Here is a 13,667-nt window from a genome sequence, read left to right on the forward strand (position 1 = left end):
AGAAGAACAAAACCCTCCAGCATCCCTGTGAGCAGAAAATATTTTGGTCTGTGTGGTCTAACTTTCAGCCATGGGCTGTCCACTCACAGTGTATTAGGGAAGGTTTTTCCACTCAATATTTTATTCATGAGGAATTTTTCACAAAGCAGAGGATGTGTTGCTAGCTTGATTTTTCATAAACAGTGAGGCTGCAGCTGTCTCCAGTTACCAAGTGAAACAAAGCACCTAATTAAAGAGAAATGAGCAGATAGAATCGATGCAGATCACTTCCAATGTGGTGACATGTCTCCGCTGAGAGCACAGTAACAGCCTGTAAACACCAATGCAACGAGATTGCATAGAGAGCTGTGGCAGAGTCAACCGGTTCACTTAAGAATCACTTTAAACCAACTGCGAGTCTCACTGTTAATATTTTGAAGGTGCAAGAGGAAAAGTTTCATTACAGGTGTCAACTAACTGCCAACACAAAAAATGATAATGACACGCAGGGTGTAAACTGCTGAGGACAATATCCATCACCCCAGCATATGACTGATATTTCAATGACCAAAAAGGAAGAAGATATTAGTGTAGACAGCCTGATAAATAACATCAAAAACAGTTAAAAACAGCCTGCTTCAGAACATTCTTCAACAAAAAGAAAATCCAACCGGAATTTTCAAACAACACACAAAGACCAGTAAACACTGTCAAAGTGATAATCTTAAAACAAATATCCAGTGATTTATGCAGAATGCGTAATGCTCTATATATCCCAGAGGACTCTGCGTGTGGCTCCTCATTATATTCAGTGTAGAGTTCTCAGGTGCGGTAAACGGACTGACAGCTGTTCATCAGTCGCTCCGTGCTTTTGCTAATACACATAATTAAAATCTAATCTCACTATTAATCTCGCCAAACGGCACATGGGCTGCTTTTTTAAATGCATGTTTACAATGATAAGCAAATAAGTAGCATTTATTATAAATTAATTTCAAATCAAATTCTGGTATTTGCAATGAATTTACTGCAAGAATGTATTTAGTATACTTCTCAAAAAACATACTGCAATTAGCATCTGTTTCCATAATTAATTTCCCAAGTAAGTCTTGTCTTTAGGGGGCAGAATGGGGAGAGTTCAGTAAGGATTTGTCCTCCAGCAGTAACAAATGGATTAGAGACTGGCTACTCAGCAGAGCCTACTTAATCTACTGTATGATTTATTCAGATATTATTTATTCAGTGTAACGTTAAAGAAGAAATACAGATTACAGACATGCTAGATCTGTTTAGTTTATGTTCCCTAAAACTATAGATATCGTTTTGGCTGCTGCATGAAAAAATATTTAGTAACACTACTGAACAAAAGGGATTACCTTTTGTCAATATTAATTATGAGATGACACCCTGAAAAACAAATCTATATTAGTTCCAGGAACAGCACCTTTCCAAATTAATCTGAAATGACAATGTGAGACCATGTGTATTTAAAACTGACATTGGCCTTTTAGAACCTGCTGTCAGCATGTGTTTAAAATGAAATTTCTTGGTCGCATTTTTTATTTGCTTGTCTAATTAATCTCTTGCTTAGGGGCAAGCAAAACAAGCACATGCGCAAGGACATCTGATCTAAGACTGTTAGTGAATCCTTAAAACATATCCTCACTGAGATGCATAATGTATCCATGTATTTATTGTGCACTGGCCTTAGCAACAAATCATCAACAAAAATATCAAGAAACTTGAGCTTATGATATTTATCTTCCGCGTGAAAGTGCAGTACAAAAAACTGCCATATAAATTCTGAGACATTTCCGAGTGCAGCAGCTCTTCGAACACACATCCGTTGTAGTTTGCCTCTGGCGGTGAGGTGAGGCCTTGGTTAATGTGAAGTGGCAGGTTTTTTTTGTCCAACCTCTGTCACAAGTTGGAATTTATTTAATCAGAGGGTGTTATTTCCTGCATGTGGAGTCGTTCAGTGAGTAAGCAGGGAAAAATTGTTGCTATCAGGGGCACAGCCTCTAGGTTTTAAGGATTTTTTACTCTTTGGTTGGATTAGTTTTCGTCTCCCCAATATCTTGTCTTCTCTGGTCAGTGGAGCAGGTATATCATATTAGTCTGAATGGATGCCACAGGAATCAAGATAAATATCTTAGCTTCAAATCTGTACCGGCTCTGTGTCCGGACTGTACCGGCTCTGGGTGTTTCTCCCAGTTTCTCTCTGAGCCGTCAAGCCAAAGCTTCTTATTCTTTTTCAGTGAGCAGATATAACCCATTTTTAGTTGACCGCACCATCTAAATAAAGGCAAGAGGACTAACTGCCATGTCTTCGTAAGAATCATTTACTGTATGAGACTTACACATTTGTACAGAATGATTCATATTAGCATACTGCTCATGTGGCATTAAACATTACACTAATTTGTCTGTCTGTGCTGAACATGAAAGAGCCTTCCTGACAATTCAACAAGTCAATACCTTTTTTGTGGTTAGACCTTAAGCTAATTGAAAATCTTTCATCCTATAATGAGCATGAAATGTCAGAGCCAAAACATATAGAACTGGCATTTAATCTACACCGAGGAACAATAATCCAATTGACAAGAATCGTGATGAAGACAGAATGAGCATTAGTTCAGGATTAATATTGTAATGCATTAGTTGAGACAGAGAGTGTTTGAGTTTGTATCTTCTCCCTGTTTCTGTGTGGGTTTTCTCACGCAGTTAAGGTGAAATGGTGACTCTTAAGTCTGTAGGTGTGAATGTGAGTGTGAATATCTGTTTATATGTGTTATCTCACTGAAGTACTCCGGGGCATCCCTCTGGCAACCCTGACGACCTTGAAGAGGATAAGTGGTTTTTAAATAGATGGGTGGATATTAACATAATACACACAGACTGACTGACTGACAGGTAAGATGAATAATGCTGTTTGGCCTGATGAAACTGTCATTAATAGACATGCTTTTACAGCTTCTGCCCTGTTGACTTTGTTGATTGCTTGTTGAATGTGAGCTGCGACAGGTGTTTCTTAGCAACCAATATTGTACATCTGTTGGCTTTAATAACAACAGAAGAAACAGTAATAGCACACTGCAGTGGTTTATTTCGGGACAGTTTTATATTACAGGTTAATTCAGCCTTGAATCTTTTTTCATTTTCAAAATGCATTCTTAATTATTTTCTTGAGTCAATAAAATGTCAGAAAATTGTGAAAAATGCACACAATATCCCACAGTCCAAGGAGATGTCTTCAAATATCTTGTTTTGTCTGCTTAACAGTTCAAAACCCAAAGATGGTCAGTTTACACTTGACACTCACTTTAAAGAAGAGAAATGAGAAGAACCACAGAATGTTTGACATTTGTGCTTAAAATGAATCTATAGTGACAATTGATTATCAAAATTGGTACCCATTACTTAACTGACTAATCAATATTTTGATCAACTGAGTAATCATTGCAGCTCTGTGCTTAACATGTCTTTAGCACGTAATATTATCAGTGGTACAGCTAAATAACTGGTAAAAAATACACAAAAATTATTGCAGATTTATATTAAGTAATTTATTAATATTAAGTCATATGATATGACATAATGAGATATTGCATTGGAGTTCCTTTTTCTGTTGTGTTGCATTTGTTATTGGAAACTTAATACTGTATATGTACACAGGTAAGGATGTGAGTTTAGAATAACAACACACACAATGTTTGTGATATTAATTCTGGGCCTGGTCGTGAAGAGTTAGTAAACCAGTTGTATCAACATTGGTATCACCTTATTAATCAGTGTGTTGTGTCCAACCAGCGAAGGGGGACTGAAAGCATATCGTTAAAAGAGCTGTATGCGACATTTACTGCCAGACTAAAAGAAATGGGTGCTACGGCCCACCATGTTAGTCTTTCCACTGTTCGAACAATCACCAACACTGGTTTGATCGAAATAAATCCCTAATTCACGGCAAAAAATGAGAAAAGAAACAGTCATTGTGTTGCTCTCCTCACAGCCAACAGCTTCACAGTGAGGGACTCGCATGCACACGCCGCCAGACGGGCTACCAAAACAAAGAAACGGAGAAGCTCAGATGACAACACAAACAGAGGGGGTGTGGCGTCATTCTCTTCTCAAAACGCCATTAGTCCACTATATCTTTAGATAGCAAATAGTTTTTTGCTGCTATATTAATGTTCATAATCTCATATACAGAACCTTTAACTGTATTGTTATCCCACTAACACTGGTACAGGCCAAAGGTTTGAAAAGCAGACACACCCTCATTTTCCTTCTACAACTCTACAAGTTGGCATTCATTACTGTGAACTTGGTCAGCTTCTCTTGGCTTGTTAAATATAATCTTAGTTTAATAAAGTGTGCACTGTGGATTAATGAAATATAATTTTTAAAGTAAGGTGATTGCAGAGCAATCACAATGGATTTGATAATGTTGATTGGACATTGGAATCACTAAAGGTCATGAATTCTGTTTCTGTCAGTATAAGGGAAATACTTTAACACATCACAAGCCAAGAAGATGCTCCATCTAATATGTGTCTTCTGTGTCCCTTTGAAACTGCACCACTCAATGCTTTTGCTGTGTTCAGCTCAGAGAAGTTTGTTTTTTGATCCAATGGAAGATAAAATTACCCCAGAGTTTACATAAGAAAAAGTGCAAGAGAGCATACTGAGAGTAATGAAACCTGCATATACGCTATTTCAGGTTTTGAGTGGTTGGTAAACGTCATGTGTAATGTGTGTATACACTCCACTACACCCCTGCTAGGAGGAAGTATCCCAACATAAGACATGCCAGCATCTGTCAGTCTTGTCCTTTCTCCTGCCGCACTGCAGCTGCTCTGCCCTGTGCTTGTTCAACACAGAGATATTGAGGCCACAATGCTCATCTGTGAAATATATCTGCTTCCATATCAATATTAGTGCATCTATGTATCCACAGCAAACATCCACCCAACATTTTGATTTCTTTTCTGCCTGTCACACAATGTATAGTTACAGAAGTAGACACAATGGATGTAGGAATACTGTACTAAATCATCACAGTATTCTTTTAAAACTGGTTGTTTCCCTGATCTAATTGGTTACTGAAAATATTAAAGAGGTGGTATTATGCTTTTTGGCTTTTCCCCTCTCCTTCATTGAGTTATATCTCTTTTTTGTGCATGTAACAGGTTTGCAAGTGAAAAAGCCCAAAGTCCAGCCCAAAGGGAGTTCCCATCTCCCACAGAAAGCACTGCTCTGAACCGCTTGAAAACAGCTCGTTTGTAGTCCAGCCCTTCACTTCCTTTACTTGTGACATCACAATGAAAACTCGTCATAAAGCTTGCCAAGCGGCTAGCAGGGGTCAGGCACGCCCTCAAACCAAGCTAGTCTGAGCAGAGGCCCTTTGGCTCGACTCGCCTTTGTCCATTGTTGAAATGTTGTACCTGTACCTGCTTCCAGGTACTTTTTTCGTATCACCTCACCTCCATCGAGGTTCCAAGCAAGCTGAGGGATACTAAAATGTAACGTGAAAACAGGACAGACTGCTAATTGGTCAGAGAGAATATACACTAGTCACTGCATCATCATTGCTGCACCAGACAGAGGCCAGCAACAGAAAGTTTTATATTTTACAGTTTTCGTATGTAATTTCATCACTAAATCCACTTCTGAGAAGTTTTGAGGTGAGAAATCAGCTGTGTAGATTTCGAATATTGACAGTTTTACGAGAAGTGATGGCGGAACAAAAATGTGCTTGAATATTTTCGGAGTTGAGGAGCTCCGCAAGTGGCTGCGGGGGAAGCCTGTACCAACCCGCGGGAAGAGCGTGTGATGCCGGCCAGCCGCCCGCTCACAGAGCCCTCTGCTCCCGCCGTCACACAGACCGCTGCAGCAACAACGGCAGAGGAAAACACAGCTGGAAGGTTTTCATACCGCTTATCTGTCTTTACATTCTGAGGAATGTTGAAACGTTTTAACTTAAAAAAGAGAAAGCTGTGTGGATTGCTGGTGTGTGTGTCGCATTGAACATTACGTTGCAGCAGTTGTGTGTGGCGTTGCTATGATGACTATGTACTATCTGTGGGTACTATCTGCAAAGGAAAACGGAGCAGGGCCGAGTAGAGTCGAGTCTATTGATTTGCGCTATGGTAGCACTTTTCGGCAAGCCAGCATAAATCGTCAGAACACCGGCAACATTTCAACGTTTAGTCCTAAAAGATGATGCAACTCCAACTCTGTTTGGGCCTGGAAATTCACAATCACAACCTGTAAGTATGCTTTATTGGTTGTGAATTATATTTAAAATAAACACGGCAATGTAACTTCACAGACTGTTCAAGTGCGGAATTGTTGTAAACATTGGCTAACACAGCTAAAGTTATAGCTATAATAATAATGTTACACCTGATGTGAAAGCTACTGAGCAAACGTTCAAATTGTTTGAATTGTTTGATTGGCTAGTAGTCCTTACCTGGAAACTGCGCATGTGCAACTCCCAACAAAGATTTTGTACAAGTAAGATGCACCACTCTGTAGCTCAAGAGCGAGGCGTACAACATGTAGGGTGAAAAGAGGAGCTGCAATGTGCAGTATGAGAAAAATATGGTGTTTTTTGAAAATTAAACCATGTAAACCTGTTCCGGTACAACCCCTAAATAAGATTTTGAACCTGAAAATGAGCATAATACCACCTCTTTAAGCTTTAAACAAGAAGACACAAATTGTTACACTGTTATACACTGACAAAATAAAGAAAAAAAAATCACATTATTTCTTAGATTACACATTCTGTTGTGGTTATTGCTGTTTCTCATCTTTGTCCTCAAAGTCTACATGTACCTGGTGTATCAAGCATATCTTTAAAGCTCTATTAAGATATATTTTTGATAATAACACTTAATAAAATGACTGAATGTAACAATGTTGCTACTGCTGATCGCACTGAGAATCAACATCTTGGCCCTGAAGCTCTTTCCAGCTTTCACCCACATTGTTTTGGTTCGCTGGTCCATATAGCCCCAGTGGCTCTCACAAAGACTGGCAAAAAACTTTGTGCAGCTGCTCCAAGGTCACAAGCAAACACACACTGGTTGTACACTATGTGCCTGGTGTAAAATGGCAGAGTGCCAAAGATAACGAGGGACTGGTGAGGAGTACCGAACATGAAGCAAACCAAAAAAAAAAATCTCAAATGGTTTCTTAGGAAATGGAGGACTAAACAAGGGGAGTGAATATGGATGTACATTTGTAAGGCGCTCTGAATCTGCTCAATGTATATGTAAGCAGGAGTCCCATAGTGGTCAAATATCACTCTAAGTTGTAGCGAACTGCAGTTTGATATCTTTAGCTTCTGTTTTGTGACATATTTCCCAGTGAAACAGAGTATGTTGAATGGGCAATGATTTCGAAAGGGATTTGATCAAACCTTTCATAGAGTTGATTGTTCAAGAGTGAGCATGGCTTGTGAGCTTTAATTTTTGGGGATCAATCAGCCATTAGGAGGTGGGTGATGGGAAGAAATTAAAACATTAGATTTCAACCACATTCGCTCGGAAATGTAAACACAAATGCTTTGCTAACTGTTATCTAAACACACACCTTTGACCATGATGTAACTCTGCTAGCTATTACAATCAAATAAATTTGATTAGATACATTTGTGCAAAAGATGAGTAAATGTATTTCCAAGTTTCACAGGAAGAGAAAAGACAAGAGATAATAAAACAAATGAATCCTTGGACATAGGACCAGAACTTGCATCTTCTTTATTTTACTATGCCTAACACCCAAACTATGCAATTTTCAATTTTGAGTGATGCGATTTCAGTGTTTTATTTACCACAGGCTGGCAAAACCAGAGCTCCTTTTCCTGTTTCTGACAGCAGCCTAGTCATGTTTTCACTGTCACTGCTTTAGTTCAATCCTTTAAAATGACAGCAGAAATCATCTGTGCAAGGCAATCTATGAAATATTAAATAAATATATAAATATTACATTCATGCTTGTACTTCTTGTCTCCGAGCTGAACGAGTTCCCAGTGAACTTCTCTTCACAAAACTTGACACTCCCCGCAGTGCACTTCTGCCCTATTACAACTCCCCATTTAGCCCAGCAGGAGAGCAGAATCCCATGAATAAAATCTTTTCATGAAATGTTGATAGAAGAGTGACAAATAAAGCACCTTCTTATCCAAGGCCCCATTGTGTGTCAATGGAAGTCATGTCAAAACATGATAACAACACAGCACCAGCTGTAACCTCTCTTAAAATAGAAAGTCAAACTTGACAGCACAACACACCTATTTCTGTAATCCAGCAGATTTACAAGGTAAACATTTGACCCGAGTCATCTTTTTACATTTTATTTACATATCAGTCTATTTTGAACAAAACCATTGTAAAATGCTTTATAATAGAGTTACACACATTCAGTTTGCTTAGGCCAAAAGTCACACTCAGGATAACAGAAGCAAAGAAAGGCAATAATGACTTGAATCCTATCAGCAACTCTATCCCCAATTGTGAATTTAACCTCCTGGAAATTGTGAAATTGTGAAAAAGTGAAACCAAAACCACGGTAATTCATATGAATGGTTATTAAAGTAAAAAAATGTTTCAGCGCTATAAATTCTAACTTAAAGTATTCAGTGGTGCAGGTATGGAGGATCGAAACTGCCAAATAAATAAATAAATAACTGAATAAATAAATGAATATGAAATTAAATGCACCAAAATAATATTAAAGATACAGACTACATCAGCACAGCTCACACCACCACTCAAATAAATCAATAAATCAAATGGAAAATAAAATGTAAATAAATCGGGTAATTAATACAAAGGTAAATGAATATTGCAGTAAATTAAAACAGAGATCAATTTATGTCACATTTTATAAATGAATAAATGCTTACATTTGTTTTTAATACTATTTTTGTTGCATTTAATGGCATATTAATTTATTTATTGAGTCATTTATTTATTTATTTTTGATTTTGGCAGTCCTCCACATTAAAATGCAACCTTGTCTAAAGCAACAAATAGTACACACACACACACACACACACACACACACACACACACATTTCCACTACATCAATAAGTCCAACATATATAAAACATCAAATAAAAACAACAAATTCAATAACGGGAGATAACAGAACAGCATGACCCAGGTGAAAAACTGTGGAGTAATGCTTCAAAGACTTACCAATGTACTGGTTCCACTCTGGATCCAGATCAGCTTGATTGGCCAGACAACCCTTCATTACATTCAGACAGTAGTTTTTACATGGTTTAACTGCTGGCATGCCCTGACAAAAGGGGCAGTACAGCATCTTGGTCAGTGCTCGGATACAGGCTGGGGTGCTGTTTACCTGCAAGAGTACACAGAGTGTGACAGCAGTCATTAGCAACAGGACAGCTCCTTAAAAACATTCTGTCGTCTAATAATTACATTAATTCCCTGAGGATTTAAAGGGTAGGCAATGTTGGAGAAACTAGCAAGAGACCGCTAGATTTTGAAAGTATCCCCAAAACGCACAGACAGAGTGAGGCGCTTTTCGACCAAAAGTACCCGGGACTTTTAAGTCCCCAGATCTCTTTTTAAGGAACTAAAAGGTTCCTTCAGCCCGCTGTTGTGTGTGTTTCCACCATGGTCTAAAGACCTGCGAAGATTAGGCAAATTAACCAGCTGACGTAGGCTGTAGGCCTGGCTGTACACAGCGATGCACAGGCATCATTATTTGTAACCACGATCCATGAGGAGCATTTATAAATGAACATCAGATTTGACTGGAACATAATGAAAAACTATAGGCTTAGCTTGACTATAAAAACAGCTATTTTGTGTGGGAGAGGAGACGCACGATAAAGTTTGTTACACATTTAATAACAAACTGGATAAAGCCATAAAGTTCTTCAAATAACTCCAGCACAGAGAAAGCAGCACAAAAATAAAATCGCGACAGTTTGGAAGGTTATTACAACATTTCCAGCCGACAACAGCTGCAGATCAGCTGGCAGCACATGTCTGTGTCTGCCTGCTTTGGAGGAAAGGGATGTTTAACGAGCTTTACCAGCTGGTCTGCTTGTTTTGGAGAGGAGGAGACCGACTTCGTCTCCTTGTAGAAACTTCCTGACTGATGAAAACTCAAAACAACAATTTCTGACCCAGTGTTTAGCGTAACTCCATCAGCTGCTCGCTGTAAACACACTGCTAAACGCTGGCTGCTGTTTCCCAGCTATAAATTTAATGCCGACATACGATCTCAGGCGGATATCCGCGAGAAATGTGTGGATAACAAACTGGATAAAACCATCAAGTTCTTAAAATAATGCCGCCCCAGATAAAACAACGCAAAAATAAAATCGCGACAGTTTTGAAGGTTATTAAAACATTTCCAGGGACAAGAGCTGCAGATCAGCTAGTCTGTGTCGCCTGAGCGTTTGAGGTAGGGGATGTTTAACGAGCTTTATTACCTGCTGTAATCAGCTGTTCAGCTGGTTTTGAAGAGGAGGAGACCGACTTCTGCTCTGTGTAGAAACTTCCTGACTGATGAAAACTTAAAAACAACAACTCTGGACACAGTTACTCCATCAGCTGTTTGCTGTAAACACACCCAGGCAGGCTGCTATTTACATTTAATGCCGACGATTGATCTCAGGGGGACAGTGGCGAGACGTGTGCTATTTGACTGCTGATTGTGATTGATTGGTTTGCAAACAATGGTGGAAAAGAGAGGAGCAGTAGTAGACAAACAGCTGACATTCTCCATTTACAGCCAGTAGCCTCTACTCGCCCATTCAGAAATTCACTGCAAGGCAAGCTGCTCCCCCAAAGTACCTGTACTTTCGGAAAGTTACAGCAGGTCTTTTAGTGGGTAAATGAAGACCCCAGAACTACATTTAGACCCTGGTCCCTCTGGTGGGAACGCAGTGAGTTCCTAGTTCCGGGGTATAGTTCCTTTGGTCGAAACGCAGCTAGACTGCGTGCAGGTAGGCAGGTTAGTAGGTTGGTTGTGCTTTAATGTAACTTACTTTGCCTGAACGCACCACAATTGAGGATTCTTAGCAAAGTCAGTCCAGAAAGAAAATATTTGTGTAATACAGTTTGAAGTTCAGAATACTATTGTCAGTTTATTATATTGGGAAAAGTTGCAGATTCAAAGTGTACACATTCAGAAATGCCACAAGAGCAGAGACAAAAGAGATGTTCTGCTGACCAAAGGCTTTTGAACATTTGTGAGCACTGTCAACTACATGGTGTGTGATCATTGTCAAACAATTTGACCTGCATTTTAATGTCAAATATTTAATAATGAAAGATATTTATTTGCCTGCTCATCAGGCAGAATTAGCTGTCAAACATGTTGTATTTGAGTTACTCATCGTTCCCTTTTTAGTTTTTATTTCTTTGACTTAAAAGAAGGATATTGTTGTGTGACAGGTGGAGTTTGGCGAAGGTGTTAAGGCATAAGTTATAAACACACATCCTGACATACAAAGCCCCAACCAATCTCAGCACATGCTACTGCGGGAGAAGCATAAATTCCATGGAAACAACATTCTGTGTTTTCCAAGATAATCACTCACACAGCAATGACCCTAACCCTACAACAGGCAGTTCTGTTTACTTCCTCTTTTTACAGCTTTTGGTGTCAATATCTCAAACTCTTAAATTGAGCGTGTTTTTTGCCATAACATCTATCACAGATATTCAAAGCACCTCTAAAACAGGATTCTCTTAATAACTTATAACTTAGATTTAGATGTATCACCCATCACTCACGCATGCACTGTTACAAAAAACTGATTAAGTTTTAAAATTGTGTATTTGTGGATATGATCAATATTAACACAGGTGTCTTACTAATGTTGTGTTTAGAACCACATTATCATTTTAGTGGGTAAATTTTCAGTAAATATTTTTTTATTTCAAATTAGATTCATAATGCATTTGAAGAGGGTGGAAAACAACAACATAATGAGTCAGTTTAACAACCCATTGTGGCACTAATTAAGTGCTGAGTGAATTTCATAGAGTGTTGCTATGTTAATCCAAAAACAAGACCTTAATATCACAACCTGCTAAACATGATGCTTTTCAAAGGTTTTCCAAGACATATTATCATTTTGGACAGACTGATGACCATAAGAAAGCTGTGCAGATCTAGAAATACAGTCTTTTTAGGGAGAAGATTAATTAGAAATTAGAAGACTTTGCAGCCATAAGCTTTGATGGATGAGAACGGAGTGCTGTATGTTGTGCACATTTTAAGGTCATCTTGGGCTTCAATCGCAAATGTGTTATTGTAAATAACTGACTTAGTCTGCAGGCCACTTTGTTGAACAGCAGGGATTGCACAAACTCTAAAAAATTGTTTTTGCCTGCCTCATTCAGGAGGTAATGTGATAGTGACGGAATACCCACATAAAAAACTCCAGGAAACAGGTGGCCGTTGGCTGAATCAGCTGTTCTCTGCAGTATTACATTCAGGCCACACATGTAGACTATGTACATACCAAAGTGCAGCATCTTATCAGTGATTGTTTCGCGATGTGTAAGCAGTGACATATCAGATAGCAAATACATACTTGACTGCATGACCGAGTAAAACTGTTTTTATTAGATGAATTCTAAAGAGCGTGTTTGACTCAGCATTCTTATTCTTCAACACTTAAATGCTTGCAATCTGGAGCCCTGTCAAGATGTTTGAAGTAAAAACCCCTGGGTCGCAGCTAATTTACTTTTTTATGTGTTCCATGAATCACCAACAAGCATCTTATTAAGCATCTTTCAGGCTTCAGTGCAGAGTATTAAAGTAAAACTGAATGTAACTGTATTATCACAGCAGGTTGAGGAATGTAATTTCAGTCTTTCAGTGGAAATCTATGACCCCGATCACACAGGGATGAAAGTCTGTCATTCTTGTTACTTTAATACAATTAAAGCAGAACAAGCTGCATGATTATTGTGTTGTTGTTGCTAGGCAACCATATAATCAGTTGATGGTCAGCTCTTAGTTACTTAATCAGAGCGTAGAAAAAGTAACCACATTAAATGTTATTTAGTAAGCTGTGGTTCTTGTATGGGACACGGTGTCACCATTCCCATCCTTTATGCTGCATATAAGCTTCACATGATTTAGTTACAGCCATATATACGGTTGCTGTGGGTAAACAACAAGTGTCTCAAAACAAGTAGCTGGTTGGAGATAATATATTAGTCTGCAAGAAAATCATATATAATATCTGTACTGCCACATTTCTAATTAGAAGTAAACAGCAATATTGTTGTCAAGACAGGTAAATTTAAATTTATATAGCCCAATATTACGAATCACAAATTTGTCTCAAAGGTTGTATTGTTGTAATGCAAGTTGTTCTAAACTATGTAACGTAAGTCTAAGTGAGAAGAAAATGTACCCTTTGCTGAAAGGTTTTGAGTGGCATCTGACTATAACTATTAATTTATTTTAAAAACAAAGTGATTTGCAGTAAAACTCTGAAAATACAACAACAGATGGTAAAAACAAAATTAAAATAAGAATGAGATGACATTTAAAATTCCAATTCCCCCAAAAAACACTGCTAGAACAACAACAACAAAAAAAGCCTGCCTTAGGGGCCTGGACAACAAAGGTCCAGCCAGTCTTTGTGACAAACTGAGATTTTGGACCCACCTAA

General features: G+C 38.4%; 1 protein-coding gene across 2 annotated transcripts in view; it reads right to left on the reverse strand.

The window, feature by feature from the left end:
- gpc6b (glypican 6b) overlaps positions 1-13,667 on the reverse strand; it is a 99,906-nt gene that overhangs the window by 48,278 nt on the left and 37,961 nt on the right. For both annotated transcript variants that reach the window (XM_046054630.1, XM_046054629.1), the window contains one exon: positions 9,190-9,355. In XM_046054630.1, coding sequence (XP_045910586.1) covers positions 9,190-9,355 — 166 coding nt within the window. The remainder of the gene's footprint in view (positions 1-9,189; positions 9,356-13,667) is intronic.

The sequence above is a fragment of the Micropterus dolomieu genome, linkage group LG07, assembly GCF_021292245.1.
Source record: "Micropterus dolomieu isolate WLL.071019.BEF.003 ecotype Adirondacks linkage group LG07, ASM2129224v1, whole genome shotgun sequence".
Lineage (NCBI taxonomy): Eukaryota > Metazoa > Chordata > Actinopteri > Centrarchiformes > Centrarchidae > Micropterus > Micropterus dolomieu.